This window comes from Aspergillus heteromorphus, assembly GCF_003184545.1.
Source record: "Aspergillus heteromorphus CBS 117.55 chromosome Unknown BO70scaffold_1, whole genome shotgun sequence".
NCBI lineage: Eukaryota > Fungi > Ascomycota > Eurotiomycetes > Eurotiales > Aspergillaceae > Aspergillus > Aspergillus heteromorphus.
Window position 1 is genome coordinate 468,196 of NW_020290406.1, and position 27,117 is coordinate 495,312.

The 27,117-nt window shown below is 49.0% G+C and overlaps 9 protein-coding genes across 9 annotated transcripts; 4 read left to right on the forward strand and 5 right to left on the reverse strand.

Moving 5' to 3' along the window:
• Positions 1 to 1,919: 1,919 nt before the first annotated feature.
• Positions 1,920 to 2,793, forward strand: BO70DRAFT_348539 (uncharacterized protein; the record flags this gene model as incomplete). The annotated part of the gene is made up of 5 exons (XM_025541616.1): positions 1,920 to 2,036; positions 2,102 to 2,112; positions 2,193 to 2,203; positions 2,236 to 2,562; positions 2,627 to 2,793. The coding sequence occupies 5 exons, from the start codon at positions 1,920 to 1,922 to the stop codon at positions 2,791 to 2,793; spliced, it is 633 nt and encodes a 210-aa protein (XP_025403849.1).
• A 353-nt stretch (positions 2,794 to 3,146) lies between these two features.
• Positions 3,147 to 5,251, forward strand: BO70DRAFT_383778 (uncharacterized protein; the record flags this gene model as incomplete). Its single annotated transcript, XM_025545606.1, has 7 exons — positions 3,147 to 3,552; positions 3,748 to 3,856; positions 3,927 to 4,452; positions 4,570 to 4,649; positions 4,695 to 4,758; positions 4,933 to 5,102; positions 5,139 to 5,251. The coding sequence occupies exons 1-7, from the start codon at positions 3,304 to 3,306 to the stop codon at positions 5,249 to 5,251; spliced, it is 1,311 nt and encodes a 436-aa protein (XP_025403850.1). The 5' UTR covers positions 3,147 to 3,303.
• Positions 5,252 to 6,858: 1,607 nt separating this feature from the next.
• On the reverse strand, positions 6,859 to 7,897 carry BO70DRAFT_357251 (GLTP domain-containing protein). The gene is made up of 4 exons (XM_025541991.1): positions 7,660 to 7,897; positions 7,540 to 7,598; positions 7,368 to 7,486; positions 6,859 to 7,286 (listed from the first exon to the last, which is right to left on the reverse strand). Exons 1-4 carry the CDS (start codon positions 7,775 to 7,777, stop codon positions 6,992 to 6,994), a joined length of 591 nt encoding a protein of 196 aa, XP_025403851.1. The 5' UTR covers positions 7,778 to 7,897; the 3' UTR covers positions 6,859 to 6,991.
• A 389-nt stretch (positions 7,898 to 8,286) lies between these two features.
• Positions 8,287 to 11,744, forward strand: BO70DRAFT_357252 (sporulation-specific 71 family protein). The gene is made up of 3 exons (XM_025541992.1): positions 8,287 to 8,392; positions 8,445 to 11,009; positions 11,063 to 11,744. The coding sequence occupies exons 1-3, from the start codon at positions 8,312 to 8,314 to the stop codon at positions 11,612 to 11,614; spliced, it is 3,198 nt and encodes a 1,065-aa protein (XP_025403852.1). The 5' UTR covers positions 8,287 to 8,311; the 3' UTR covers positions 11,615 to 11,744.
• BO70DRAFT_357253 (putative mitochondrial inner membrane protease subunit Imp2) lies at positions 11,696 to 12,998 on the reverse strand. The gene is made up of 2 exons (XM_025541993.1): positions 12,305 to 12,998; positions 11,696 to 12,161 (listed from the first exon to the last, which is right to left on the reverse strand). The coding sequence occupies exons 1-2, from the start codon at positions 12,766 to 12,768 to the stop codon at positions 11,789 to 11,791; spliced, it is 837 nt and encodes a 278-aa protein (XP_025403853.1). The 5' UTR covers positions 12,769 to 12,998; the 3' UTR covers positions 11,696 to 11,788.
• A 168-nt stretch (positions 12,999 to 13,166) lies between these two features.
• BO70DRAFT_357254 (macro domain-containing protein) lies at positions 13,167 to 14,679 on the reverse strand. Its single transcript, XM_025541994.1, has 2 exons — positions 13,819 to 14,679; positions 13,167 to 13,759 (listed from the first exon to the last, which is right to left on the reverse strand). Exons 1-2 carry the CDS (start codon positions 14,451 to 14,453, stop codon positions 13,342 to 13,344), a joined length of 1,053 nt encoding a protein of 350 aa, XP_025403854.1. The 5' UTR covers positions 14,454 to 14,679; the 3' UTR covers positions 13,167 to 13,341.
• A 5,400-nt stretch (positions 14,680 to 20,079) lies between these two features.
• BO70DRAFT_375885 (uncharacterized protein) lies at positions 20,080 to 22,144 on the forward strand (the record flags this gene model as incomplete). The annotated part of the gene is made up of 10 exons (XM_025545089.1): positions 20,080 to 20,111; positions 20,167 to 20,223; positions 20,274 to 20,304; positions 20,624 to 20,678; positions 20,741 to 20,825; positions 20,923 to 20,958; positions 21,356 to 21,378; positions 21,434 to 21,462; positions 21,669 to 21,703; positions 21,805 to 22,144. 10 exons carry the CDS (start codon positions 20,080 to 20,082, stop codon positions 21,992 to 21,994), a joined length of 573 nt encoding a protein of 190 aa, XP_025403855.1. The 3' UTR covers positions 21,995 to 22,144.
• Positions 22,145 to 22,365: 221 nt separating this feature from the next.
• On the reverse strand, positions 22,366 to 22,840 carry BO70DRAFT_2985 (uncharacterized protein). The gene is made up of 2 exons (XM_025539606.1): positions 22,486 to 22,840; positions 22,366 to 22,432 (listed from the first exon to the last, which is right to left on the reverse strand). The coding sequence occupies exons 1-2, from the start codon at positions 22,775 to 22,777 to the stop codon at positions 22,404 to 22,406; spliced, it is 321 nt and encodes a 106-aa protein (XP_025403856.1). The 5' UTR covers positions 22,778 to 22,840; the 3' UTR covers positions 22,366 to 22,403.
• A 681-nt stretch (positions 22,841 to 23,521) lies between these two features.
• Positions 23,522 to 25,405, reverse strand: nsdD (GATA-type sexual development transcription factor NsdD; the record flags this gene model as incomplete). The annotated part of the gene is made up of 4 exons (XM_025539059.1): positions 23,522 to 23,734; positions 23,887 to 24,216; positions 24,312 to 25,254; positions 25,374 to 25,405. The coding sequence occupies 4 exons, from the start codon at positions 25,403 to 25,405 to the stop codon at positions 23,522 to 23,524; spliced, it is 1,518 nt and encodes a 505-aa protein (XP_025403857.1).
• Between the last annotated feature and the right edge of the window lie 1,712 nt (positions 25,406 to 27,117).

A 27,117-nucleotide genomic window follows, 5' to 3' on the forward strand; every position in this document is an offset into this window, starting at 1 on the left:
TTTTTCTTTTTGCAGAAGACCAACTCTTCAGTTGAAAGTACTTGAGCATCTACAATCTTTCCGATCCCGTCCGTCTCAGTCAACCGTCTGGTGCTTTCTGTGCTCACTGCATCTTCACTGTCTCTGCGGCACACATAATGTATTGCCAATAGCCCATCTTGCGTCATGTCGTCATCCCTGGTGAAAAGATCGGTGCTTCGAAAGCCTGGAAAGAAAGCTGAATGCCGTCGTTCTCGAGGACTGGGGCTAACCTGGTCCCCGGACTTGGTACCGGAGCTTGTATCCCTCTCAGTTGTGTTAAGCTCGATATCTGATACACGAACGTCATTTAATCCGGATCGGAGGCTGCTCAGTATGCGATATATGGAAGGCATGCAGGCGGCAGTTATGCTTAGGTACATCATGAGTCTGTAAGTAGCGCATGCGATGTTGGCTTCGAAAAAAATGTACGTCTCAAAATATAAATTACTCGTTACATATGTCGACATTCACGACCGTCCCTGAAAAAGTTGTCAATGTTACCAACCACTCCACTTCTATACTCGCGGGCCAGGGAATTAAGGGCACACACACGTTGGGTCGCTCGAATGCAGGTATGTCGGCAGGTATGCCAGCTCTGTTATACTCACTGCTACCACACTCCACATTGTTTTAATGAGTGCTATGATAGATCACGGTCGAGATCTCTTACACAAGTCGTGAGGAAAAGGCGGCAAAGGTTTGGAGACGCTTCTGCAATGCCATTTACACACTCCAGAGCATGAGAAATGGGATCATGACTAGTAAAGTGTAGATCCAATCTTGGCCACAACCACAATTAGAGTAATAAACAGAAAAGGAAACGCAATTATGGTGAGGATTGGACCTCGATTGTCGGATGTGATTGTCGCTAAGGGGGGTAGAAGCTCAGATGAAAAGGACGGCATGTCGAGCATTAGTTAATCTAAGCCATCATATATGTGCCTTGGAAGGATTGCACGTTGAGACAGACAACTTTTGCTCGCCCTTTCCACGACAGGAGAAATTTTTTCACTCACTACTTCAAGGCTTCATTGGATTCACCTCATGTTTGTGGGTGAAAGTATGCCATTGGGTAGCCGATTCCAACAAAGACAGGGGGCATCCCGGGCGGTTTAATTTCCAGCACCATGGCATACGCACAGAAGATATACTATATGCATGATTCAGCTCCGTGTCGAAAAGCCGAGGTTGAACTGCACAGTTTGCATACGCATTAGAAAGTCACACAGCAGAATGGATTCCCTGTCTAGTTTGATTACAAGCCTCGTGCTAGAACGGGTTGGCTGTTTGTCTCCTGCAGGTCGGCTGAATCCCCGGTCGTCATTCGAAGCGGAGACTTACACAGTGCGTTTGCCCCTGTGGGAAAGTTAGCATGCTCCATTGCTTTTTCCTGAATGACATGCGCTTCCACTTCCTTGCCTCCAGCGGTGTCTTTTGTAGTCCCCCCCGCTCACTCACATTCTCTGCCAGTTCCACATTCTCCCTGGAAATATAGTCCACCACCATCAAGCATGGCATACAGCAATCAAGTCGAGATATCCGGTGGTCGAAGCAACAATCTTTGTTCTATGAGCATAAAGGACCCGCCACTCCCATATTCCTATCGGCATCGACCAAAGCCACGACTTGAGGTACGCAAAGATGTATTGAAAAGTCGCGAGAGCTAAAAACAAATACACCACAGATATACTTAGGCTTTCTGCCCATGCTTGCATTTTCTGCAACTCTACAAGCATCATGGGAATTATTAGGATCTAGTTTGTATGCGGGACTACTCAACGGTGGTCCCGTCGCAATTATATACGGCTTGATTTTCTCCTTCGCCGGCTCTTTGTGTTTGATTCCCTCGATTGCCGAGATGGCATCCATGTGCGTGATATCATCTTACCAATGACACTATGTGCCCATATGCAACTATCTTACCACTGCGCCTAGGAATCCTGTGGCTGGCGCTCAGTATCACTGGACGTACGAGCTGGCGCCGGTTGCCCCTTGATTTCTTGGCTTTCTTCAAGGTGAGTTGCACCGGGCTGTGGTTTAAAGCTTCATCTTCCGGCTGACTCATTTCTTTGCCCGACAGGCTGGGTCACGGTAAGCTGGTAAGCCGAGGGATCATTTGCTGCAAGTATTGCTGCAAGTAGGTTCTGACAAAGGTATATGACAACGTATAGGCTATCGCATGGTGAGCAAATGTTGCCGTTGGTCCATATTTAGTTGGCACTGAAATTCAGGGACGCCTACTGCAGAACTGCCCTTCCTATACACCACAGAATTGGCATGGAACACTTCTTGTCTTCGCCGCTTTGTTCCTGCCATTGCTAATCAACATATTTGCCCGACGTCTTCTGGCACCAGTCGAAGTGCTGTCAGGAGTCATCCATATCCTCTCTTATCCAGCAATTATGGTTGTCATGGTCGTGTTAGGACAGCGCCACACAAATGAGTTTGTATGGACTGAGTTTGTCACCGATCAGAGTGAATGGCACAAAAAAGGGGTAATCTTTTCCATTGGCTTGCTGACGGCGGCCTTCACTTTGAGTAGTAAGCCTCCAGATGCTCTTCTATCAAGATATCCGAGTAATTTCTAATGCTCGCTTTTGAACAGGCTTTGATGGCGTGATTCACATGTCGGAGGAAGTCAACAATGCGCCTAGAGCCGTGTCCCGTGCGATGGTTTGGGGAATGGTCCTGAATCTTGACATGCTGAAAGTCATAATCTGGGTCAAGAAAGCAGCAATTGACCGTAAGAAATGGCAGGGCCACGGCTTCTAGATGTGAGTAAGTAGATGTGAATATGATTCAGAGGAGTGACACTGGGAGCCGTGACCGGCATGATACGTCATCTAGAAGCGTCTGTCTTCAGCTTGCGGGAAGTGTTGCGAGAAACGAGTCAAGGTACAATATCTTTCAATACAACTGACAGCCGTCCGGTGTGACTGATATCCATGAAATTGCGTCGTGTCAGCAAATTGTTTACCATGTATTCAGTCTAAACCAAATTCAGGATTCGACGCAGAATCCGGCTCTCCACTATGCAGAGCAGCCCAGTCATACATCCGAGGATATATTCATGCATCCCTCCGCCCAGTCGATTTGTTTCACTCCTAGCTACTAACGTCTACGCCCTTGATAATTTTATTAAATGATCCGGAAGGCTGGTGGTACCATCATGTCCAATTTAACGGTCGGCTTTCAGGTAAGTGAGCACCCATTCGATCCAGTTCCATTTAACTTACCTCGTGAGAGGACCTCCAAAATCATGACCAATATTGGAACGAGGATATGTGCCTACACGTGAGTGTGCTCAAAAGGCTTTTATATAATGCCAACTTCAGTCAGATGGTCTATTATCTTGGTAAATTATTGGGGCAGATTGGACGGCCCGATGATTCACGGAAAACGGATCTTTTGATGCGGGCTCAAAAGGGGGGATTTATTCAATGGCACATTCTGGGCACCGAGCAGAAGATTATATTGTTCTCACACCGGGCTAATTGCATGGATCTATTACAACTCAGGGTTGATCTCGAGGTAGGTCCTCTCTTCCCAGAGATCTGCAGCCACTGAATACTGGTGCCATAGCGATCAGACCCTCGAGCAATGTCTCTGTTTCTGGAAGAGAAGCAGTTTAGAAAGTTTAGTTCGTGCAGAATCGGGATGACAGCTTATTTTTATTTTTTATAGCTTGTTCGAGACTTTGAGTTCTTTATTAAAATCCTTAGACAGCTAGAGAGCTTTCAAATAGCTCATGTCGGCTCTGGGCTTGAAAACGCCGGCTTTGTGAATCGCTTTGAGATGCATGCGGCCGGCCCAGATGAGCCTTTGCCGTGCTCAGGTAGGGAAGCATGTTCATTCCAGTTTTCTTACTTTTGCTTCCGATCATACCAACCATTTCCTCTCCGAAGAAAAGCGTACTATTACCGCAACTCGGCCAATTCTATCCCGTCCGTTGCCGCCATCCATACCAATGAGCGAATCCAGATTGTCAAACCCTGCAGATAACATCCCGCTCGATGTCGCCCCTAATTCGGAAATGGGTAATACACACGGTTACAGTCACTTTCCCAGACGTGAAGCAGAGCTACCTTTGGAGATGGATACAGTACTTAATAAAAGCGCTATATGCACCCCTCCAGATAAAGCTCTTCTCACCTCCTATCCCGGCTTTGGAATTGCGTCACCCGCAGAAACTGTTCCTCCACATATGCTGAATAGAACAACCTGCTGCCATCCAAAATCCGACACCACATGTTTTGATTCTTCCCCTAGAGAGAGACTCACAGGAATTAGATCCGTTTTGCGAAAGCAATCAGATCCAACAATCCTCGCCCTGCTGGAATACTGCTGCGGAGCGAACTTATCCGAAAAACAACTTAAGAAGATATTCGAAGCGAACAAATGCTTTTCCTCGCAGGCTTCTCGCGAGCTACTGTGGCCCCTTCTGGATGAATAGGACAAGAATATATCGCTCGGCCTGCATGCACTGGGACTTCCCATCATCTGGCTGGGTATAGAAGATATAGTAAAGTACCTGCGAGTACTTAATAGAGATAAGAGGGATAAGTCCCTTGATCCGGTTGCGAGGCGTATTGGACTGATAATACTTTATTTCAATTACTACAAGATCTGTAGGCATCCAAAGGAGCACTGCCCTGCCTCTATTCCAAAGACAGTCAGTACCTATATTCTTGATTACATTCTGAACACCTATCATAACAATCCTTGCATATCAAAGTCGTAGCAATCCCGTCGCAATAAGATCTCAGCATACTATATAAAATATAAGAAATAATGGCGGATGTTTGCAGCGTTATTAAGAGTTAATATTTTATTGATTGGGAATGATCAACTCTTGAGAATCATATAATTTTACTATACCCGCACAATTGTCATCTTACTCACTTTTTATAGCAACAACGCGACGTTCACAGAAGCCCAAATAAGCGTCCTCGTCACTTTAGTCTTGAATACTCGGCCCGGCACTATTCGAATCTTCCAGAAATTGGAGTCTGTGATCAAGTTTCTTATATTCAGACAAATCACACAAGACCTCCGCCAAGCGATATTAAAGGATGAGACTAGTATCTTGGGGTGATATAAGATGACGAATGCCCAAGCCGAGGACGAGGCGGCGGCGGCGTGCCAGCAGACTAAGACTTTCTGGACGAAAGTCAATGCTAAACATGTTGCGAGGGAAAAGATGAATAAACTCCTCGCTAATGTGCTCTAGTCGCTTTATGGTCTTACTGTCTTGAATCAATGCCTATCATCTGATAACTGATGCGTACGGTTAGTGTTATGTAAGTTGAAATCTCCTTGTCAGTCGGGTCTCCATTTCTTTGTGCTTTTATATATCACTCGAGAGTACTCGTCTCCTTCATGCGTCCAATTGTCAATGCGCGGGTATCTGATCCCATTCGCAATCCTGGGAGTTCTTGCTTTCTTACTTTATTGAATCACCGAACAATGAACTAGTGTTTTGCACCGATTAACCAATCAGTTTTGGTTTAGTGATTCCGGTCTAGGGATATAGCCAATTTAATTGATCTGTCTGGTTCCCTGGTGAGGGTATCAAAAACTTATTGCGCATCCAAATATGCTCAGAAGACTTCTTTTATAAGCGCAAAATTCAGCAATCATGGGCTACATCAGGGAGAAGAATAAGCTATTATATTCGATATGTCTGAATTCTGAGACTATTTTTGACGTCTCGAAGAATTACGATGATGCTGCTTTTTGCGAACATGTGCAATTTTCTGACATCAAGAAGTAGTGGTGGAGGCCAATTCGCAAGGCTTACTGCCTTTGTGAGTGCGGACTAGTTATAATAGATCATAAGGCAACTCCTACATAATTCTTGTTTTATATAGGAATTGTATTGACGATAAGAGAAAACGCCAACTTGTATTATGATAAGACGTAAACGCCAGGGCATCGTCTAACCTCAAGAAAAGACAATCGCTTCATCGGTCTTTTGGCAGCCCTTCTTAGACCATGTCCATGAATTTCGTGCGGCGGCGCTATTATTGGTGCATATTGAAGTATAGATACCCATCTTTTGATTAGACCCGGGCTTGCAGTTCAATTCATCTTGTCATGCTGTCTCCGACTGTAAGACACCAACCTAGGGGAGTTGTTGCCACTGAGCCAAAAGGCTTACATTACCCGCAGTTACCTGCGGACCCCTAGAATCCCATATATGATATACTCAAGTACACCCGGGAGGAGGTGGGCTTTACTACCCTTGTAAGTATGTATATCCCGCGGATATCATCTCTTACAGTAGTATATCTATATCTAGTTTTGAATTGAATAATTATTAAAATAAGACTTAATATTTATAAAGAATCAGAAAAATAACTGGCACTCCGGCGGTGGTGAAGTAAGATATATAACTTTAGTTATACACAGTTTAAATAGATTATATGACCAGTGCTACTAAGCTCAGACAAGCTCTCAGAATAATAGTCACTTTCTCTAGTGTTTACTCCCGAAGCAATCCGAGATCGCTCAGGGATTGCTCAGGACACGCACTTCTGTGCTCCCCCCACGCTCCGGGCCGCTCAGTGAGCAAAAAGCGGCGCCAGGTTGGACCTAAAGCGGAAAGGGAAAGTCGCTGGATTTCTGCAGCAATCCAGTTCATTAGCGGACTAGTCACAGGATGAATAGAGTGCGAGCGGGGATCGGCCAACACGACGGACACCGCTTGTTTCAACAATTCTGGCTTCTTATAGAAGAGTGGCGTGGCTTTTGTTTTGGCATGTCATGTTCAGGTAGCATGAGATATATGCGCGATTTACGAACTTAGCGGAGGGTACAATGGCCTGCTCGTAGCGACGAGTGTTGCGCAATTCAAAAATCTAATTACCATGCAAGTAGTCTCAGACTCTCAGAGAAATATATACATCTTTAAAACTGCGCTCAGTAATATGCCAGACATCCCTCACTTGAAAGTAAATATTCCTGATATCTACCACTTGGCCTCCTTGGTTTCCTGGAACGCCTTAAGGATGGCGACGTTCTTCTCAAGGGCAACCACCTCACGGTCCAAGGACTCGTTGACCTTGCCCTGGTCCTCACCAAGCTTGACGTAGAAGTCCTTGCGGTAGGGGGTAGCCGACATGGCGGCGGAGAAGATGGGCTTGATCACAAAGGAGTGGTGGGGCTTGAGGGTGTTGCCGTAGGCCTCGCGGAAGGAGTTGGAGAGCTCAGAGCTGGCGTTGTCGAGGTTGTGACGCAGGGCCTGGGCGGTGAAGTCAAGACCTCTATGGAATTGATACATCGTCAGCATGCGTAACTCGACTCATCTTCCATCTGGACTACGAAGACGGCGGGGTGAAACATACCTCACCAGCCAGAGCAAGCCCTCAGAGGCGACGTGCTTCTTGGTCTTCAGCTCATTCACAACGAGAGCCTGGAGAGTCTCAGACTCAGCGGGGGCAGCCAGCTGCCTCTCCCTGACTTTCTGCAATGGGTTAGTTTTCCGCTCCTGTTGACTGCGGGGTATGATATCCGTACTTTGATGTTGCCGGTCAGGTCATTCTTGACGGGGGTGAAAGCCTTGGATCCGAGGACATCTGGAGGTAGTCTATTAGCAACATAGTCCGACGAGTCTCGACTTTGCAACCAATGGCATACCGAACAAGGTGGTGAGAGACTCGGCGGCTTCGAGGAACTCGGTGGTCGAGATGCCGTTGTCAGCACCGATGGGAACGTCCGCGAAGGACTTCTTCTGTTGGTCGAACCAGGTAGACATTGTGCTTTGATGGGAGAATAAAGGATACGAAGATGAAAAAAAAAGGGATGGGAAGAGGATGGAAGCGAGTGAAATACAATCAGGGGTCCAGGAGTGTCCAGGGGAAAAGGAAACGTGGAGGGGAAAGCGGCAGTTTATCAACAACAACGGGCTGGACTGTCACGCTCATACACACCGCCAGGAGCGGGACACGCAAGCGGTGAGGCCAATGAGCGGGTCGGCCGCCCCTGACCAATAAGCCATTAGGTAAGACATTGTGCAAACACTGCAAATGCCACCTCTTCTGTCACGGGGCGGCAGTGATGTCATCGTTTCCAGTCGCAGTTCCAACTGGACTGGCAAAGACGCCCAATTGTTGGCACGCACCATGATTCGGTTCCTGGCTGATCCTGCTATTGTCAGACCTACATTTCTTTGTCCTGCTTTGTTTCTGTAGGACATAACAGCTTCATCCTCTCTGTGCTTCCCCTTCCAAGTGCAACAGGCAATGCCATGACCAATCGACCATCCCTAGATCAGCCCGCCAGCGACGGCATGGCGACTGATCAACATGTCGTGTTCCACCCCACTCAGCGTCGTGGCTTGGAACCAGACTCGCATACTGCCGAGAAACTGGTATGGATTAGAGCGTTGCTACAATTGTTCAGGAAGGTGCTGACCCACAAAGCACTATGCTTCCCCCCATCATATGCACATGACCAGCCGGAGGTTCTTCATCGGCCCAATCCCCCAGGGCTGGTTACAGAACCATCGCAAGTCATGGTGGAAGACGAGAATAAAATTTGGCAAATACTCCTCCAAAACCGTCACCTTCTCCGCCGATCCAATTGTTGCGCAATATTCGGATGACTCCGAGGCCGATCAGGACCCTTCGACGTCGGAACAAGAACAGGGTGCCTTGACAGATACTACAGAGGATGAAGGAGCTGGGAGGGAGCAGGATGATGAGACCAGTGACCAAGAAGCACATCCGGAGAGAAGTCTTCGCACTGTGCCTTACACACTTGCCGAGGGCCATGATATATCTCACGCTACTACCACTGCCTCAGACAATTCTATGTCGGCATCGGACAGCAACCAACGCAATTGGGATTCATCCACTGGGAGGCAGGATGCAAGCTCTGCATACTACACAGCGAGAGAACTGGACCAGAATGACACAGGCATGATTTCCTCGGGTCTTAGCACGGTAAATCCGGAGCAATCTGTGCAAGGTCCAAACAAGCAAACGCTAAGTACCACAAGCCATCATGGAGCCAGTCAGTTAAGCCCCATGGCACCTGCTAGTGATTATGGATCCACAACCGCATTGCTAAGGCCAGAGTCGCGTTCCAAAGGAAAACAACGGATTCCTGCTACCTCATCTATGAATCTTGAGCAACAAGAACCCGAAGTTGAAACTACCGAGGAGGAACCCTTTAGCAATGGACGGCGTGCGAGAAAGGAGCCCCTCCTTCCATTTTCCAGAAAAGCAGCCAAACACAACCTGGATGATAATCTCCTAGATAAACAGCAAAGAGTCTTGTCTCGGATATCAAGGACCCAAGCCAAGTTCTCGCGCAACTTGCCGCGCCGGCGGAAGATGAAAGAAGGAGAAGTCATAAAGGCGGAAAAGATGCTTGTTCGAATTGAGGAGACGGTACAAGAGAAACTTCCGGACGACTATTCGGAAAACGACAGTTACAAGATGGAAACTCGGGTGGTGGATCACTGGAGAGAATATCTGGTGGCATGCCGCTTGGCCTCTGACGAAGATGCGCCATTCTCCCTCCAGATGTACAAGACCCGTGTCATACCCCAGGTGCAAAAAGCAGGCTCTCGGGTTTCCCCATGCTATGAGGTACCCTTGGGTCGAAAGAAGATCAAGGTCAATCTCTATTCGCACTTGGACAAGTCAATTGTTCTTTGGGGTCCCTGTAAACGGGGGACTAAGATCTATATAGTACGGCCGAGGTCGTCCGCGCACGCCGCTGAATGGTTCACCTTTTTGTGTCAGATCATGGGGAGGCGCCGTCCGTCCTCACTTCCAATCCATGTCCCAGACTTGGGTGTTTCTCTCGTGTTCAATAACCCTTTTGAACAGCTAGAGGTTGCCCTTGGCTCGCAGAAAAAGGACACAGGCTTAATCAATCGAACCATAGCCCAGGAAGATTCGGCTGCTCAAGCCATCATACGCGGCTGCCTTAAGATGCTTGAAGACCGTCCCGAATGGGCCGAGGTACTGCACCAGTGGTCCAAGACTGAGATTATGGGCCTTGCCTGGAAACGATACGATCGATTAGAGTGGATCTTTGGCGCCAATGAGGAGAAAATGTACGGATCACTTGCTATGTACACTACGCATGATCTTGAGCTACGGCCCAAACAGCATTATACCACATATATCAAGCATGATGGACGCAAAGAAGACGAGCCTCAGCCCGTGGAAGGTTTCTTGGTTCGTCTTACATCCCAAAGAGGTGTACATCAACGGATGAACAAAATGTTCTTCAAGCGACTATATTTTTTCACCCAGGACCACTATCTGTTTTTCTGCAGACCTTCAAGATCGCTACCTCCAGCACCTCCAAAGCTATCCCGTGATGAGTCTGAGTTGCCTTCAACGCAACAAATCCTAGACGCATCACCTCTTTCTTATGATATTGACCCATATCCACTCCAGGATGGGGAGATTTCTTGGCTGTGCAATGGCAACAAAGAGCACATAAAAAAATACGACGAGGAGGCCTACGTTCAACGACAGAGAGACATTCATAACCTTGAACATGCTGATGGTTTTATTGACCTCAGTAGGGTACAGGAAGTACGACACGTGCGGCGTGATAGCTGTCCTGCTGATCCCAATATTCGGGAAGGGCCAGACGTCGAATTCAACCCCGAGGCAAGAGACACACGCCGGGATGATGGTGCAACACAGCAATTCAATGATGAAAGAACCTTCGAAATGGTCCTAGATAACACGCTTGTTGTCCGCTTCCAAGCATATAACGATGCGACCAAGGACGAATGGATGAAGCGACTCGATTTTCTGGTGAAATACTGGAAAGCACGCATTGCGACCGACGCGGCCGAGCTCAAGGCTCTTCGTCGACGCAACCAGGAGCTTCTGGGAATCGATGAGGAACTGGAGTCTATCATGGGACAGTTCGGCAAGAAATGGGAGGTAAAAAAGGCAGAAGCATCACCATTACTGCACAACATATGCACACTATCAGGGTGTCGGACAATCAATGTAAGCATGCTCTCTTGTCGAAATGGTACCCAGCCAATACTAATATTACCAAGATGTCCGGGCAGTTATTTCGCAAGCCCCGTCGCCACTCCACCTTTAAGCTATGCCATGTTGTTCTATCAGCCGGAAAATTGCTCATATTCCGAAGCTCGCTAAGAAGGCGCAATGGTGTTGAAATTCCTCACATACACCAGAACTTGGAGACATCTATCGACCTTAACGATTGTTACATCTACTCGGGTCTATTGACGGACTCCGACCAGTTATACTCCAACCAAACATTCGACAGCAACCATCCAGGACATCGTTCCTTGCCCCGGGTGTACCTTTCGCCAGATGTATACACGAACAGTGATGAGGACACCGCAATTACGTTCGTGATATGGCAACCTCTGAAGAAGAACCTATTCCGAGCGCGAGAGCATGGAATCAAGGGACAGACCAAACAGAGACTGAAGCACGTGTCAGCTCTTGGAGTCCATGGACGAACCATCGTGTTTAAAGCCCGGAGTCGAGTCGAAAAGGATCGATGGGTGTTGAGTATAGCATCGGAAATTGACCGGTTACAGGAGGATCGGCCGGAGGATGTGCGAATAATCACCTAACATAGCAAGTACAAAAGACATTTGAGTATAGTAATCATCTCTTCTGCAGGCAGATCTATCGCTACGCTACACGCTCCTTCTATACCTCTACACAAGACAGAGAGTATCCTATGTACATACAAGCTCCAACAATAATAATAATAATAATAATAATACATAATCCATCTTCTCTTCCTACTCCAAAAGCGGCCTCTCCAACTTCACAGCCTCCTTCAACACCCGATTGCGCACATCCTGCCTGTAATTCTCGCCAAACTTACGTTCAACATCCCCCTCAACCACCCCCTTCTCCCAGCCCGACCAATCCAACCACCTCCACCGCGGATACAGGACCGCCAGAACCCTCCCCGTCACCAAACTAATACTCACCGGCCCGTAAGTATTACTATCCATGGTCTTCCTCGCATCCTGCGCATCACCCTCCAACCAAACATGATTAAACGGCACGATCTGCGTCTCCTTCATGCAGGGTTCTCGCGTGGTGATCTGATCCCCAGGTAATCCGATGATGCGCTTAATAGCCATGTGACGAGGGTTGGCAGGCGACCTAAAACCACAACCACAACCACAACCACGAGCGTTAGCAAATGCACACCCCAAACCGGTCGACCTTTGTATCTCCACCCAAAGGGCACAATAAGACTCCAAGTAAGACAAAAGAAAGCAGAGAGGTAGAAAGACTCCACGAACCGAAACGTAACCAACATCCCCCTTTCCAGCCTCCTCTTCCTCTCCCACGGCCACAACCCGCCCCCTCCCCACATATTCACAAGCACTATATCGCTCTTCGTTTGCATCTGATCGTAGTCCTCGTTCAGGTAGGGCGTCATGCTGGGCCCGCGCACCCACATCACCTGGAGAACATGTTCGGAGAAGAAGAGACCGATGGGAAGGAGGGGGAGGAGGGGTCCCAGGACGCGGAACGTGCGGCGGAAAGGCCGCGGGAGGGAGGTGTAGCTGTTGCGGAGGTGGCTGAAGAAGGAGGGTCGGGGTGGTTTTTGTTGTTGCGGTTGCGGTTGCGGTTGCGGGTGGAGCTGGGAGCTTGCAGGCGGGGATTGTTGTAAGGGGGAGCTGCGACGTGCTTGGGCGAGCTCTGGGGAGAGGACTCGGAATTTGGGTTGTTGTTGCGGGGGTGGTGAGGGAGGTGGCGGCATTGCTGGAAGTGTTGGAGCTGGGTTTGGGGAGGGTTTAGGTTGCCCTGCAATGCGATGCGGCGGTCGGTTCGGGTCGTCTGTCGGCGTTGAGCGGATGGTTTTGAAACGCGTCTGAGGGGTTTGAGGGAGGGGTTCTAGTTGGGAAATAGGATATATTGCCTGCCAGGTAATATTATTGCAGACCGAGTTGCAAGGCTGTAGGTCAATGGGGAGCAATGGCTGGGATTTGGTTCTGTCGCATTGAGGTGATCGTGGTTGTCAAATTGCTATCCTGATATCATCAGTTTGTTTGCACCGTTTGCATAGCCCCGAATCGGGTAAATTGTCCAACAATGATGGATGATGGGCTTAGCATACCGCTGAGTGGAATTATTTAAGAACAAGAGTAGAGACATGCTATTGACTATCCTGCTTAATAAAAAATAATGTCATGAAGAGATGTTCTTTGTATCAGTAACCATTCATAAGCAACCGCTTTGCATTTCCATAAACGCTACCCATTAAAAGCACCCGCCCAGCGCCAAGCACAAGAAAAACGTTCATCATTATTTAATGCGTGACTAGCACCACAAACTACCAATCCTTTGCCAGGAGGCTGTCCGACATGTGCGATCCATCCATGTCGATGATCCCACTGGACTGGATGCTCTGAACGTCAGTTGCAGAAGAGGGCCTGTCAACCTCAACCGGTTCATCTTCCAGTTTCTCGGTGCGGCCATCTTCTGACTTATCAACCTCCTCCCAGTCATCGTCCGACTTGATAGAGAAATCCTCCATGTTGCTTTTACCGCTCGGTTCGTTTTGATCGATATCAACCTTCTGTTTCTTAGTGTCCGGTTCTCCGTTCAAGGCAGGGTCCACGGTTGGCGGGTCGGGCAACTTGGCTGCGAGTATCTCTGCTGATTTCAAAGACTCACCATCGGATTCTGGCTGGGATTCGGCATCGTCGCTATCGATGGAAGGGTCCTGATCTTCGCGGGGAAAGAACAAACTAGAGCGACGACTCAGTTAGAATGTGCCAACTACCCGCGATAGAGACATCACACTTACGGAGTGAGCTTTTCATAAGCGATCTCATCTTTGCGCTCAAAGTTGCAGAAGATGATGCGCTCAAGTTTCCCGACATGGCTCGGATTCTCCACGAACTTCCGAGTTTCGTCAAGGGCCGCCCGGGCGGCTGCTTCGCTGGGGTATCCATACACGCCAGTGCTGATTGCGGAAAATGCAATGCTTTTCATGTTGTTCTCCACGGCCACCTCGAGACTGCGACGGTAGCAACTGCGCAGCAACGACTCCGGGCGCTCTTTACCAACTCGCCGTTCAAGTTCATAGATGGGCCCAACGGTGTGGATGATCCGCTTGCAGGGAAGCTCGTAGGCGGAAGTGATCTGGGCATCGCCCGTGTCGCAGCCGTCGAGAGTGCGGCACTCGTCCAGCAGATCGGGTCCGGCAGCGCGGTGGATAACACCGTCTACCCCACCACCTCCGAGGAGGGATGTATTTGCTGCATTGACGATGCAGTCGACACCTTCCAGTTTGGTGATGTCGTTGCGGATCAGGGAGATGGTGTCATTGAATGCCTTGGATGGCTGCGCGAGGGGGTGAGGGGCTGGGATGAGACGTTTCAGCTTGTAAAGCAGAGAAACGGTCGGAATCTCCGCAAGAGGTACGAGAGGAGGCGTCATCTTCAGATGGTCAATGGATTTGGATGAAATGGTTGGTTGAATAGTGTTGAGGTGATGAGTGGATGATGTCAACTTGGCTAATGAGGAGTCAAATCCTCGATGTGGGATGCAAGTCTATCTCGATGAAGGATTGATCGCAGGATGGTCAAATTCATACCATGATAGATTCGAGATCGGTATGGACCAAGGAAGCCGAAGGCGATGATGATGGAGAGCGTTGCTATGTTGTCAATGGAGGAGGGGAGCTTCCCGCACGTGACGATGACACTCGACTCCTCTTATCTTATCGCAGGCCTTCCGGAAACGGAGATACGGACATGTGACCATTGCCTGCCATCTGTCTATAGAGATCATTCACGATAGAGACTCGGTGTCTCTTCAAAGAATCGGATATATAGGCTTGGAGGGATTCTCCCTTTCACTTCCAGCTTCGACTCTAACAGCTATCAGAGGAAACATTTTGCAGGCCATCGATCAGAAGCTACTCATTAGATTATGACAACAGATCCAGCATCGGATGTCTATTGATGGACATAAGTAGACTCACTTCACCCGAGTTTCTGATGTCATAATCTCAATGATATTTTTTAAAGATACAGTATTCTGTGTCAGGCCTTGTATTTCCGTATGATTCTCGATCATATCACCCTAGACCAGGTATAATCATCGACCTTCTGTCATATCTACACGATGTGACATGAGGATAAGTGAGAATACACCTGTCAGTTTCATGATCTTAGAAGCACTGGCCTTCTGATGGTATCTTAGGAAGCAATATGATATACACGAAGCTCGCGCCAATAATTGCATATGAACAATCAGTAAGGAGGAGGAGCCTGTACCACCGGAAGACAGGAAGAACATCCAGGGTCTTCAAAGGCAGGAGGGGCAAAGCATGATGAAAACGTGAACCTATCAAAGTGATATATGACAGCACACATCCATATGGCCGGGGCTATCGTTCATCAGATACTGCGACAATCAACCACTCAGAATCCCCGATCTAATACAATGCCCGATATGGAAAGGTCATGACAGCCCTGCTAATCTGAACCCATACGCCAAACTTAAGCTTCTTACCCCAATATCTTACCTGTCAACACTGGTATGACATGTAGAGCATACAGAGCACACGGTATGTATGCAATATGTGCAATAAGTCCCAGATAAAGTACGCCACATCTTAGAGTGGCATGCCACGATTGGCCCAGACAAGAACAGGGCGAGCTAATGCAAGGGCGCCGACTGACGCACGCGACAGTGTCCATTGGGATTCTGATCGAAGACAACCACAACTGCACAGGACAGAGCACGGATCCCAGGCTCATGTATGGCGTATGTATGTCTGATGCGACTGCATAGCCACCTCACCCCAGCGGGCCAGCACCGCAATTCTTTGCGCTTCCGCATCCTTGTCACTGCATTCTATGCATAGGTACGACGGCGTAGTGTTTCCATATCGGGTGACGGAGCAGTTCGGTGACAACCTCGATCTTCTCCACAGCATAGGACAGCATAGGTAGTACTACAGGTAGCATAGGTGCATTAGCCCTACTTTACCTGTGCAGTGGGCAGAGCATCCTGCTTCCTGTACGTCCTCCGTACTCCGTTTGGTCTGATAAGCGAGACTCGGCTAGTGGCTAGTCGAGGCGCCGGCGATGTGAGTAGTTAGTTGCCTTCTTGGTGCCCTTTGCGAGAGTGTCCGAGGAGAAGAAATCATGGACAAACCCGGATGACACATAAGTACTGGTTGATGACAGCTGTCATCGCTTTTCCTTGCAGATGGAGATTTCTATATGGTAATTGAAAACTACCAACCTGAAGCTGATGGGAAACGCGATATTTAATTGGTTAGCTACCTGTCATATCACTTATTAATCAATCGGCACTTTAAATAACCTAGTAGTATTCGAGCTTGAAACGAGATTTCAAAGCACAGATGTGCTTACGGTATTGGACTCCCGGCACCCTTCCTAGGAATACAAAATGAAAAAAAAAACCCCCCAAGAATGCAAAGATCAAAAAAAGGTAAAACGTGTAAGAATGAAAAAATGAGGGAGGGGAATGAAGGGAAATGGGAGAAAAGAAACAAACAATAGACAGATCAAAAACCTGTTTTCTCACCCACGGGACCCAGCCGCAGAGTTCAGCGCGCTGCAGAGCACGGTAGCTACACCCCGGCCCTTTTGCCGAGCATCGATCTCGATTTGCGATCTCGAAACTTCCCCTAAACCGTTCCCGATGATCGAAAAGTGGGTCATGAGTTCATTGAGGTAGCACAGCATAAGGCGATCGAAGCCAATTCCAAATCCACTCTGTTTGGGAAAAGGATTCTCTCGTCTCGAGGAAAACAACAAGCAGACGGGGGCTAGGTACAATCAGTAGGTAAATCTGCTTCAGATGGCTATAGTTTTGTTATTTTTATTTAATTTTTTTACGCTCCTTCCGTTACCCTTCTAGCTTCGATTAAATGCGAAGCTACCGAATACTACCGATACTCCTTCTCGAGTCTCGACTCTTACCGATCTTCAAGATGGTCGGGGTTCGATCTCGGTCGGTCTTTCCTTCCATCCATTCAGCGGGGACATCCGCGGTGGGGCTCGGTGCAGAAAGCCCACTTGGTTGAGATCTCGGATGCCCGTCCATCTAGGCACCATCGCATTCTAGTCGGGATCCAAGATCAGAAGATGAGCACTCCCATCCCGTGGGATCGCTAATTCTAACCCCATTTGGGAATGAGCTCTGCTAACCGACCGATAGATCGCGGGTACTATCCGAGTTTGATACGGGAGAGACCAGGATGATGGTTGGGAAGCAGATGCCGAAGGTTTGTTGGGAAGGGGCGGGGGGGGAAGATGGATCTTACCTACACGCTTTAGTAATGGGATGAACACTGGGTAGGGGAAACCTCTAACAGTTCCAGAGCAAATCGAACCCTGTCGGGGAAGAATGGATCCTTTTCAGAATGCTAGTTTCAAAAATCGTCAGTGGAAAGACGGCATGCGTAAGTACTGCAGTAGTAGTCTGCAGTCCAAACCCATCCAGAACCGTACCTAGAGTGAGACACTCTGAATTTGAAATCATGAAATGGAAAAGTCGACCATCATCCACTTCGTCTGCACTCTTACGTGCATACTCGCATGAGGCTTTCCCTAAGGCATCCTAGCATCCCCGATTTAGGCAGCCGTGCATTCCCGCTCTCCCACCCGGTCTGTTTTGGCTCCTCTCAATCCCCTCCCCCCCCCCCCCCTCTCCCCCCTCGTGTTCACGACTCACGGCTCTCCATCGCAAGGGGGCGCGGGAGGCTGAGTTGGCACTTTTCCCATCCAGGGGTTAACAGGCGATTTGGGATGGAATCCATGGGTTTATTGTCCATTGGTTATGATAGGGTAGCTTTGGTGCCTACTAGTAGACTGGGACCCGATTATCGAGGCTCTGAACTTGTGCTGGCTCTGTAATTCGCAGCCACTACCTTAAACTTAATCCGCTTCTTGTCCAATCGTATCTCGACAACGCGAATTGACACGAGGCGTAAATTCCTACGTAATACCATATAGACTTGGAGATACAAGCAGTGCTCTTCATGGGTCAGGTATGTAATGAGTCTGCAGGTACAGTAAGGTACTGAATACATACACGAAAGTACAATGATACATACTTACCTAGGTATATACATACAGCTTACATGGTTTACCTGACGAAAGGATTGTACCTATGCATGTACGCACAGAAAAGGAATGTATGGTAAGGTAAGTAGGTAGTACTTTAGTACGTAGGCACACTCCAGTTACCAAACACTGTCTACATAGACGTAGACATCGACTCAAGCGGGAAAACTTGCAGTGTGCGGACCTGAGATAGTTTGCCTTGCGACACCAAGTAGCCACGCAGGCGAAGTCAGTAAGCCATGTTTGACTATTGCGGCCGTGTAACAGCGAAATCGATGCTATCTAAGGTATGTCCCAGGACAAAGGATAGATGCTTGGCTGAGGTATGTCCAGGCAGGTAAAACTTGTAGATAGATTATTCAGCGCCATGTTTCACAGCATATGGATCTATGCTACTGGAGTACCCGGTCCGAACTGGTAGTAGGCAGTAAAGAAGACAGGCGTATTTGATACAATGAACGGCCAGCCAGGCACGTAGGGTGGGCAAGTATTTGCATACGGCGTATAGGTCAATTTAGTAGTAAAGTAATAACCAAACGACTGACGACTTACTCAATACCCTAGTAGTTCACGTAGACTAGTTAGGCAAACATGAATCAAGTCGAAGAATTTTCAAAAAGCATTGCGACAGCCAGGCCCACCCATTATTCATCCAAGCTGTACTATTTTCAAGCAGAGACAAAACATTTCTGTCCTGTGGATACGTAAGGTCTACATGGGGTAAGTATGAAAAACCCACCAGATACGGACCCAAGATTTGTTTGTTGTTCTAGAGCCTATCTAGTCAGCCGTACAATTCCCCGGAAAGTACTTGCGCCTGGTAGCGCTGTCATGATTCAGATCCCGATGCCCAAGCCTCAAAGCCCTGAGTTCCATCGATCCACCCAATGGCCGGGTTCCTAGTAGATAAATACTAAGGTACTAAGGTAGAACTAGATAGAAGGGGTGTTGCTTGCGAGATTCTGACTAAAGTTCACCGGGCAACCATGGTTCCGGGTCCAAACAACCAAGATCATCTGCTCCGCCGCGTGGGATCCCTGGCTGGTTCGCTGGTTCAGATCGAGAAGGGGGAAAACGAGTGACAATCAGGACCAGATCCGATACGGCAGCAGTTTTACACTGTTCCGTTCCTGGGTTCCAGAGATCGGTGCTTGACGGATAAGGAGTCTGGAGTTGCCAGACTAAACTCTACCTACTACTCGGGGAACCTACGCGTACCCCATACAGAGTGCTCACCCAAGCGTCGGCTCTTCTCGCCGATCAATGATAGGGCCATAATGACGTTGTAAAACGATGATCTCTGGTCTTGTCTGAGATCTGGCTCAGCGTCAATCGGACAACCCACGGGAATACTAGTAATGCTGCCGTGAGTTAGGCATGCCGTATACTCCGTAGCCATGTCAGCACTAGGACTACCTAGGTACAGTCGATTGCCTTCGACTACTAGTAGATACTCATTTGAATAATACTGCAGGGCTCAGGCAGCTTACCGAAAACCAAGCGCCTCAGCTTTGCCCCGAAAAGGTAAACTCAGCCTCATCTTTTCAAAGCTGAATAAAATCGCATCTCCCGGCTGACTGTCAAGGACAACAACCGTTGCCCTAGTTGGGCCATTCTATAATTCGTGGCAATGGCATAGTAGCACAAAACCGGCGTGTTTTGTGGGGGGGAAGTTGATAGTTAAAGTTCCATTGAAAGGGTCTGTCTTATCAGAGGGCCCCCGTATGGCAAAGTTGCCCAAAATCCTTGACCGGGTACCACTTTGCAGGCAATCCCCGAGTGCCATCATGGAGGCTCCCCGAATCAGCGCACCAAGTTCCTCCGCATAGAGAGAAATATTGCAGGCAGTTTAATGCTTACACCGCTAGGAGTCCCGACAGACTGGTTACAGCGGGTCTATGTAGTACAAATTACTCAGCCTATGTACGGAGGATACTCAGATGGGTTAGGAGTCGAGCATGCACTCAGGTGTACAAGTTACATACCATATGTATGTGCGTACGTGCGTATGTATAGTAGGGGGTATACTGTGTACACAAATCCAGCCGCGCCATGCATGATCCGCCCCTTAAAAAATACAAACAACATGATATCATGGAGAGGTACTGACATGCGGTACTCCGTACTAGATACTAATTTGTATTGTATCTAGATACACATCGATCGAGGATTCTTCCAGGATTGTTAGTCGAAGTCAACGGCCTTCCGTCTCGCCCCAATTCAATTAAAATAGATTAACCGATGTGGATTGCCCTTCTCATGACGTAACCCCGATTCGTCCGATCGGTCGGGTCTCGGAGCACAGATGCAGTGGAAATGGTGCCCGAGATCCCGCGGTGACACAGGGTTTGGTTGAAGGGGGGGGTGTTTGTGGCGATTGATTGGGCTTACTTACTCGCGCGCCGCCCGGCGGCCGAAAGAGCCATACTAAACGCCGTGCGGCCGTAACGGTATGGAGTATCTATGGAGGCTGGGAGCCTACCTAATCTGAGATTTTGATAGATGTGGCATGATCGCGATCAAAACCCAGCCAATTATGACGAGGTGCTGGGCGGGTGTACGCGGCATATTGATTAATTCCAAATCACAACATAGTAGTGCTAGCAACTAGAATTATAGTGTTATTGCGTATCTACTCCGTACCGGGGAGAACCCTGGGTTGGGTTTGCTCGTTTACAACACTCTACTTGCAGCTTACCACTCTGTAAGTAACTAGTTAGGTCGTGGGAGTTGTCGGAAAGTGTCGGAAATTGTAATGTGGCAGAAAATTAATGAAGGCGTAAAAACAAAACGTCCTTCAGGCCAAAATTGGATTCGGTACGGAACACTGTGACTGCGTAGGTAGGCTTCCTCCCCATCCGTTGTCTATTGAACACTATCTTCATTAGCCTGTACCGAGTACCAGTGCATTGGTAGGGGACTAGACTTCCGCACATGAGGCGACCACTTTCCCCCGGGCGATATGGAGTACAACCAAAATTTTTCTGTATCATCTAGATGGTCGAAGCCTTTTTTTTTTTTTTTTTTTTTCCAACATCGCAATTGTCACACCAAACTCCGGGGGATGGGCGGTGAATGTAGTAGGCTAGGCTAGTGTAGACCGGGTTTCCCGGACAGGGATGATGAATCGGCGGTGAGGGCGTGGAGAGAGGATGAGATCTCACATCCATCCCGCTCCGTGAACCATGACCATCAATCAAGCCACCGCCTGCCGTACCCTACTTACTTACGTAGGTACATCGCCCCGAGGTACCTGTGTATGTAGGTATGTATGTATGTATCCGATGGAATATTGATGGAAACTCCTGCTAGTGGCGGGGCAATCAGCTCAAGCCTCACTGGTGTGTTTGGGAGACGCCTGCAAGATGAGATGAGATGAGATGCAATCTGCGATCAGAGATCCGATCTGTTCGAGTTCGATAGTTCGTGGTACTAGTGCGTAGCTATACCGCATGATCTGACGGTTATCCGGAATCCATATGTGGTTCTGCATAACTCTCTCTCTCTCTGTGTCTGTCTAGTAGAAAAAATTATTGACGGGCTGAAGATAGTTATCGCCCTGTTCACCCCTACGAATAGAGAGTAAGTACTGGGTATGGGAGGTTGTAATTCAGCAGGACCTCCCCGATATAGATACAGTACTAGTAGCCCGTGTGCCTTGCGCCTTGCGCCATACTGTACAGGCCATCAACCCTGAAGACCGTAGTCGCACCCATCAAGGCGCATCGCGTCGGTCCATACAAAGTCCTACCTGACTACCCCGCTATCATCCCTGCAGCTGCATCCATGATCCATCGGCATGCTCCCAGGCTCTTCAAACTCGAAGATCTCCGCGGGGCTTGTGGTGGCTTCGACGGAGGGCTCCGTCAGTAGCAGTTCCAAGGAAGCCAGTAAGTCAGTACAACTTAAGGTGTATTCGGCCGACCATGCTGCTACATGATTGGCCGGTGATTCTCTTGTCGGGAGACTCCGACAAGTTATCTAAGCGGCGGCGTTTGGACCCAAGCATTCCTTAGATCCGCCATACTAACCACAATGTGGTCACTGGTGAGGGCCTCAATTGCCTCCCTCCTCGGGGGCTCAATTGAAATCACCCGATCGATCCAATGGGCTAGTGCTGGAATAGAACCTAGTTTTCCTTACTGGAAATATATACCGAATTCCCGGCGCATAGCTTCGACTTATGTAAAAGTCTATTTGCTATGATAATTGAAGTATGTACGTACTCACTCCGTACGATTGGTGTTGACTAGGACTAGGATCAAGGGTCCTTGAGTGCTCCTTAACCTGGCAGGTGGCAATGGGAATAACCTATCACCGTCAGAGACACATCCAGAATCCTGTCATATATTTTGTAGGTTTACCTTGATCAGCACATTTCCGGAATCTCATCCGGAACTCAGGGAAGCAGTTCCCGAGTTTATCTTGCCGAACCCCTGACGCCAACAATCGCCACGACGGTGTGGTGGCCGTGGTGGCCAAAAAAGAAAGTACTAGTACTCTCTTCCAGATCTCGGGGCGTAGGAAACCAATGTAATCGGGCGCTATTGCCCCCCTCCATCGCTTGTGCCTCAATAGCGCAGGCCAAGGAACAGGTGGGTAAGATTTGCCGCCCTCCCGGGACCGACAGGGATCAGAGGTTTTGTGACAACACATACCCTGGGATTGAATGCCAATGATCTCTGTGCTGTTTAGTAGTGCGCTCTTGGATCACGTACCTCGCATGGATCTATCAAAGTTTGATTTTTGGAACTGCGGGATAACATGAACTATGTTTACATCTAGTCATAACATGAAGGAAGTAGACCCTCTTCAATTCTCAACGACGGACATGAGTGCATGAACATCATATAGGCACCTCTGGTGGCGATCACAATTCCCAGAAACGCAGTAGGACACTGATAGGAAATGGGGGGGTATAATTGTAAACCAGGACAAAAACAAGTATGACAACACCAAGCACAAAAGGGCGCATGAAAAATCTGAGCAGGAGTCAAATGCGTACATGCCAGTTGCACGACAGACAATCGAGTGCAGATTAGAGCCACGGGATATGATGAGGGATAAATCGAAATGGAAAGGGGGAAAGAAAGAGACAAAAGGAAAAGAAACAAAAGCAAAAGTCTATCCGGATGCCTTTTAACACAACGTGCAAGGGGTATTAGAAGGTAATCCCAGGGCCCAATAGGACCAGATCAAAAATGAAGTCCACATGCCCGGAGCTTTTCATGATCATCCCACCATCCGAAAGGAATACCTCGACCCGGAAGCGGATCGAACAAAGCACAAAAACAGACCAACATTAGGTAATGGTCAAAAGTGGTAGACGGGACTCAAAACGCCTGACACTTCTAATCCCAAGCCGTTTCCAACGCCAAGTAAATGAACAGGCTAAGATGATTAATGGCTATTTGGTGATGCGGAGTCGAGAGCAGTCTTCGGTTTCAGGGTCGAGCCCAGAGAAGAAGCCTTGTTCGCGCCCATCTTGCGCGTTAATTTCGCATAATGCAAGCCACAAGCATTACACAGGGTCCGGGCACCATCCGGGCCACGGCGCCATTCCGGTGTTTCGGCTCGGTTGCAGCTGTGGCAACGGCCGGGAGGGGCAGCTTTCTGTAGAAACACCACTGTTAGCGATGGCAAAGTAGAAAAGTGGGTAAAATGGGTATGTGGGAAACGAAGCGAGAAAGGATCCCATAGAAAACAACGAATCAGGGAACAAGGGCGAAATGGGGGTTAATAGACAGAACCAATAGTCAACGTACCCCTCGTCGCTTTTTCGAATCCGCACCGGCAAACCCGCCGTTTCCCTTGTATTCTTCCGGATACATTGCCATGTGGACATCATCATGCACTCCACCGGCCTTGAAAGCCTTTCTCTGCGCCATTTGCTCTGCCAACGCGTGTTCCTGGTTCAGGACGGCAGTTCGTATACGAATCAACGCGTCATGATTCCGGCGCTGTAGGTTGAGCATCTCCTCGACCTCATGTATGGAGGGCAGAGAGTTTAACATGGGGCCAGAACGCTGGGTGTGGTGCGCCTTGTTCGCGTAGTGCCTTGAAAAGTCCAAGGTTCGAGTGCTCATTTCGGCAATCTGGAATTATTAGCAAATTTAGAACAGGATGCCAGGGGACCAATGGAATTTGAATTTCCGACAGAGGTCCACTTCCTAGGTAAGAAAGCACCTACCTCGTTAAGTGACGTCTCCACATCGTAAATATCCAAGTGTCGTTTGACAGACTCGGCCTGGGGCTGCCCCGCAACAGCAGGCCGGGCCGCAAGACCTTTCACTTCGTCCACGCGAGTGGCTTCTGGAGCACCAGGTTTCCATGGCGCCCCCACGTACGGTCGAGTGTCGTATGAAGCAGAAGGATACGCTGGCGCACTTGGTGGGGGTTGTGACTGAAACGGATATGGCTGTGAGAATGCACCGTAACCGTTGGGCGAAGCCACACTGCCAGCTGAAGGAGGCGCGCTGTACTCATAACCGGAACCAGTCTGGGAGCCTGAAATCGAAGTGATACCTGTCTTCGCGCTTTGGGTAGGCGACTTCCCCGAACTAAGCGACTGCAGCGATGCGTTTCTCGAATCTTGGGTGTTGATTGACGTTAGGCTCGATCTTGACGCTTCCGCCTGCAGTTGAGGCTGGTGGGAAAATGCAGGCTCTCGCATGAAAGGACCAGTGGATGCAGAATTCATAAAAGGGTTGGGAGGTCCGGGCGGGCCCTCGGTACCGGGTCGTCCAACAAGGTTGGAAGAAAGGGAATGTGAAGGGGGCGCATGGTGAGCTTGTTGTGGAGGAGCCGAAGTGGGCGCAGGATACGGTAAATGGTTATCATTCCCCAGCGCTTCGTGAATTGACGGAAGCGATTGCCTTTGGGGCTGCGGTTGCTGTTTCTCCTTTTCCTCCTCAAGCGCACGCCGCGAATCCGGAGGCGATATATATCCAGCCTGCAAAGGAACCGAACCGGTCGATGTTGAGTAGGAATGAGGTAGGGGTTGTCCTGGGTACATGGCAGTCGGGCTCAAAAGTGGAGTCGGGGAGGAGGTAGGGACGGTTGCAACGGCGGGGTGTCTGAGGGCGTAGCTGGGTCCGTCTTTACCAAGGAATCCCAGTGCCGGTAGATGTTCCCTGGAATAAAGATAAAGATTTGTGATTAGCGCACTTGCTTTCGATCAACTGTTGTCTAGACATTTTACGGCAAGCCACAACAAGAGGCAAGCTCCGTGGGTGTTGAAAACCAAACATACCTGTGCCTGTGCTCAGCCTCCAACGACCCCATCACGCCAGTGGTTTAATTTGAGAGTTCGATGACGACTACCCGCAGTTTCATTCAACGCCAGTCACTACTGCCCAGCTGATTGATCAGGACCCTCTGTACTACTTCGAAGGAAACCCCGAATTGCGCCGTGAAAGGTGGTTGGTTGTGTGGGCTTTGACGGTGAAAGCGGCGAGGTAGTAGAGCGAAGCTCGGAGCCGAGAGGGATCAAAGTAATAGGCGCGGAGCAACGATTCGGGTTCCCAGTCTCTAAGTGTACCTTTCTTCCCGCGACTACCTGGTCTTAAAGAACCTCCTAGTAGCTAAGAGAAACTTGGGAGTGGTGAAGGGGGGATCAGTGCCGCGTCTCCCGTCACCTAGAGTTGTCGGGGAGGTGGTGGCGGTTATGGGGGGTGGGAAGCGATTATATCGGGCGAGATTTGAGCGAGAGGGAGTCGGAGTTTCGCTGGATCGGCCAAGAAAACAAACAAGCGACGGGGGCGGCGACTCGGAGTCAAGGCAATACTCGGAGGGTGCTCCGAGTGTATTAGTGGTGTCAAAGGACGAGGTGGTCAGTTAGTGACGCGATCGCGATTAGAATGGCCGCGATTGTTTGGGGGGGGGGGGTTTGCTTGTAGAGGGCGACCAAAAGAGTACGGCACGCACCCGCAGCGCGCAGCGAACAAGTCAGATCGGAACGGCCCTTTGAATAACCATCCGCCCCAGGTCAAGCCTTGCACAAGGATCCAAAGTAGCAGGTTTCGCAGCCAAATTTTCGAGTTTTCTTCACTTGAAGATGAATTTGACGGTGTTTGAGTTCGCGGGAGCGGCGGAGGCGCAGTGAACGCAAGGGATAGTAGAGATGAATGCGTCGCGTGGGAAGGGAGATGGTGGTTGGTTTTTTTCCGCGTAGACAGAACAACAAGGAGTAGAAAAAATAATAAATAAAAAGGTATAGGCAATATGGAAGCCAGATGACACCTGACAAAAAAAAGGTCGAAGGAAAGAGGTAAAGAATTTTTGATCGTGTGGAAGGGAAGAAATGCTTCACTGGAGCAGGATGAGAAGAAACGCGATCTCTCCCGAAGGGCTTGAGGGAAAGAAAGCTGGATACGGAGGAGATAAAATGTCAAGGGGGCGACAAGTGGGTAAAATAATGGAGAGGGTGATGAGATCGAGGATGTCTCGGGCAGGAAAGGAGTATCCGACTGCTTCCTCTTGGTTGGAATGCGAGAATTTCGAGAAGAGGGACGCAGGACGAGGCAAGTAGTAAATACCTACCAGTAGGATTGGGTGGTGGTGGTGGGCAGGGTAGGTGGAAGTAGGACCGGAAGAGGAAGAACAACAATGGAGAAGGAGCAGCGCCCGCAGAAGATTATAATAATTATAATGGGCTACAAATATAAAGACAATTATAATTATACTTAGCAGTCCCAGGCCCGCACACACACGAGATATGGGAGGATCCAAACAGGAGCTACTAAAACTACGTCGGCCCAGGACAGGACAGATGAGCTCAGACCTGGAAAATTAAAGAGACAGGCAGGCGGAGGAGCCAGAACGGACTATGAGATCGTCGAATCATACTGGCGGTCGTGACCTGTTTAAAGTTACGGCGAATTACAGAAGCTTTACGGGCTGCGAACTGCGGATCTTCGACGAAGTGTGGAGTGGGTTGGGATCATATTGGCGATGTGCGGATATCTTGGTGGGGAGCGATGGAGCCTTACGAGGGG

Bases quoted from the DNA above. Each gene is read 5' to 3' on its own strand.
- BO70DRAFT_357254 (XM_025541994.1), bottom strand. From the start codon at position 14,453: ATGACGCCTCCTCTCGTACCTCTTGCGGAGATTCCGACCGTTTCTCTG. The intron at 13,760-13,818 runs GTAAGTGTGATG...TCGTCGCTCTAG, and splicing joins GCTTATGAAAAGCTCACTCC to TTTGTTCTTTCCCCGCGAAG.
- BO70DRAFT_357251 (XM_025541991.1), bottom strand. From the start codon at position 7,777: ATGTCTACCTGGTTCGACCAACAGAAGAAGTCCTTCGCGGACGTTCCC. The intron at 7,599-7,659 runs GTATGCCATTGG...GACTACCTCCAG, and splicing joins GTCTCTCACCACCTTGTTCG to ATGTCCTCGGATCCAAGGCT. The intron at 7,487-7,539 runs GTACGGATATCA...AACCCATTGCAG, and splicing joins ACCTGACCGGCAACATCAAA to AAAGTCAGGGAGAGGCAGCT.
- BO70DRAFT_357252 (XM_025541992.1), top strand. From the start codon at position 8,312: ATGGCGACTGATCAACATGTCGTGTTCCACCCCACTCAGCGTCGTGGC. The intron at 8,393-8,444 runs GTATGGATTAGA...TGACCCACAAAG, and splicing joins CGCATACTGCCGAGAAACTG to CACTATGCTTCCCCCCATCA. The intron at 11,010-11,062 runs GTAAGCATGCTC...AATATTACCAAG, and splicing joins CAGGGTGTCGGACAATCAAT to ATGTCCGGGCAGTTATTTCG.
- BO70DRAFT_357253 (XM_025541993.1), bottom strand. From the start codon at position 12,768: ATGCCGCCACCTCCCTCACCACCCCCGCAACAACAACCCAAATTCCGA. The intron at 12,162-12,304 runs GTTCGTGGAGTC...TTGTGGTTTTAG, and splicing joins GGGATGTTGGTTACGTTTCG to GTCGCCTGCCAACCCTCGTC.
- BO70DRAFT_2985 (XM_025539606.1), bottom strand. From the start codon at position 22,777: ATGTGTTGTCACAAAACCTCTGATCCCTGTCGGTCCCGGGAGGGCGGC. The intron at 22,433-22,485 runs GTAAACCTACAA...TGACGGTGATAG, and splicing joins CCGGAAATGTGCTGATCAAG to GTTATTCCCATTGCCACCTG.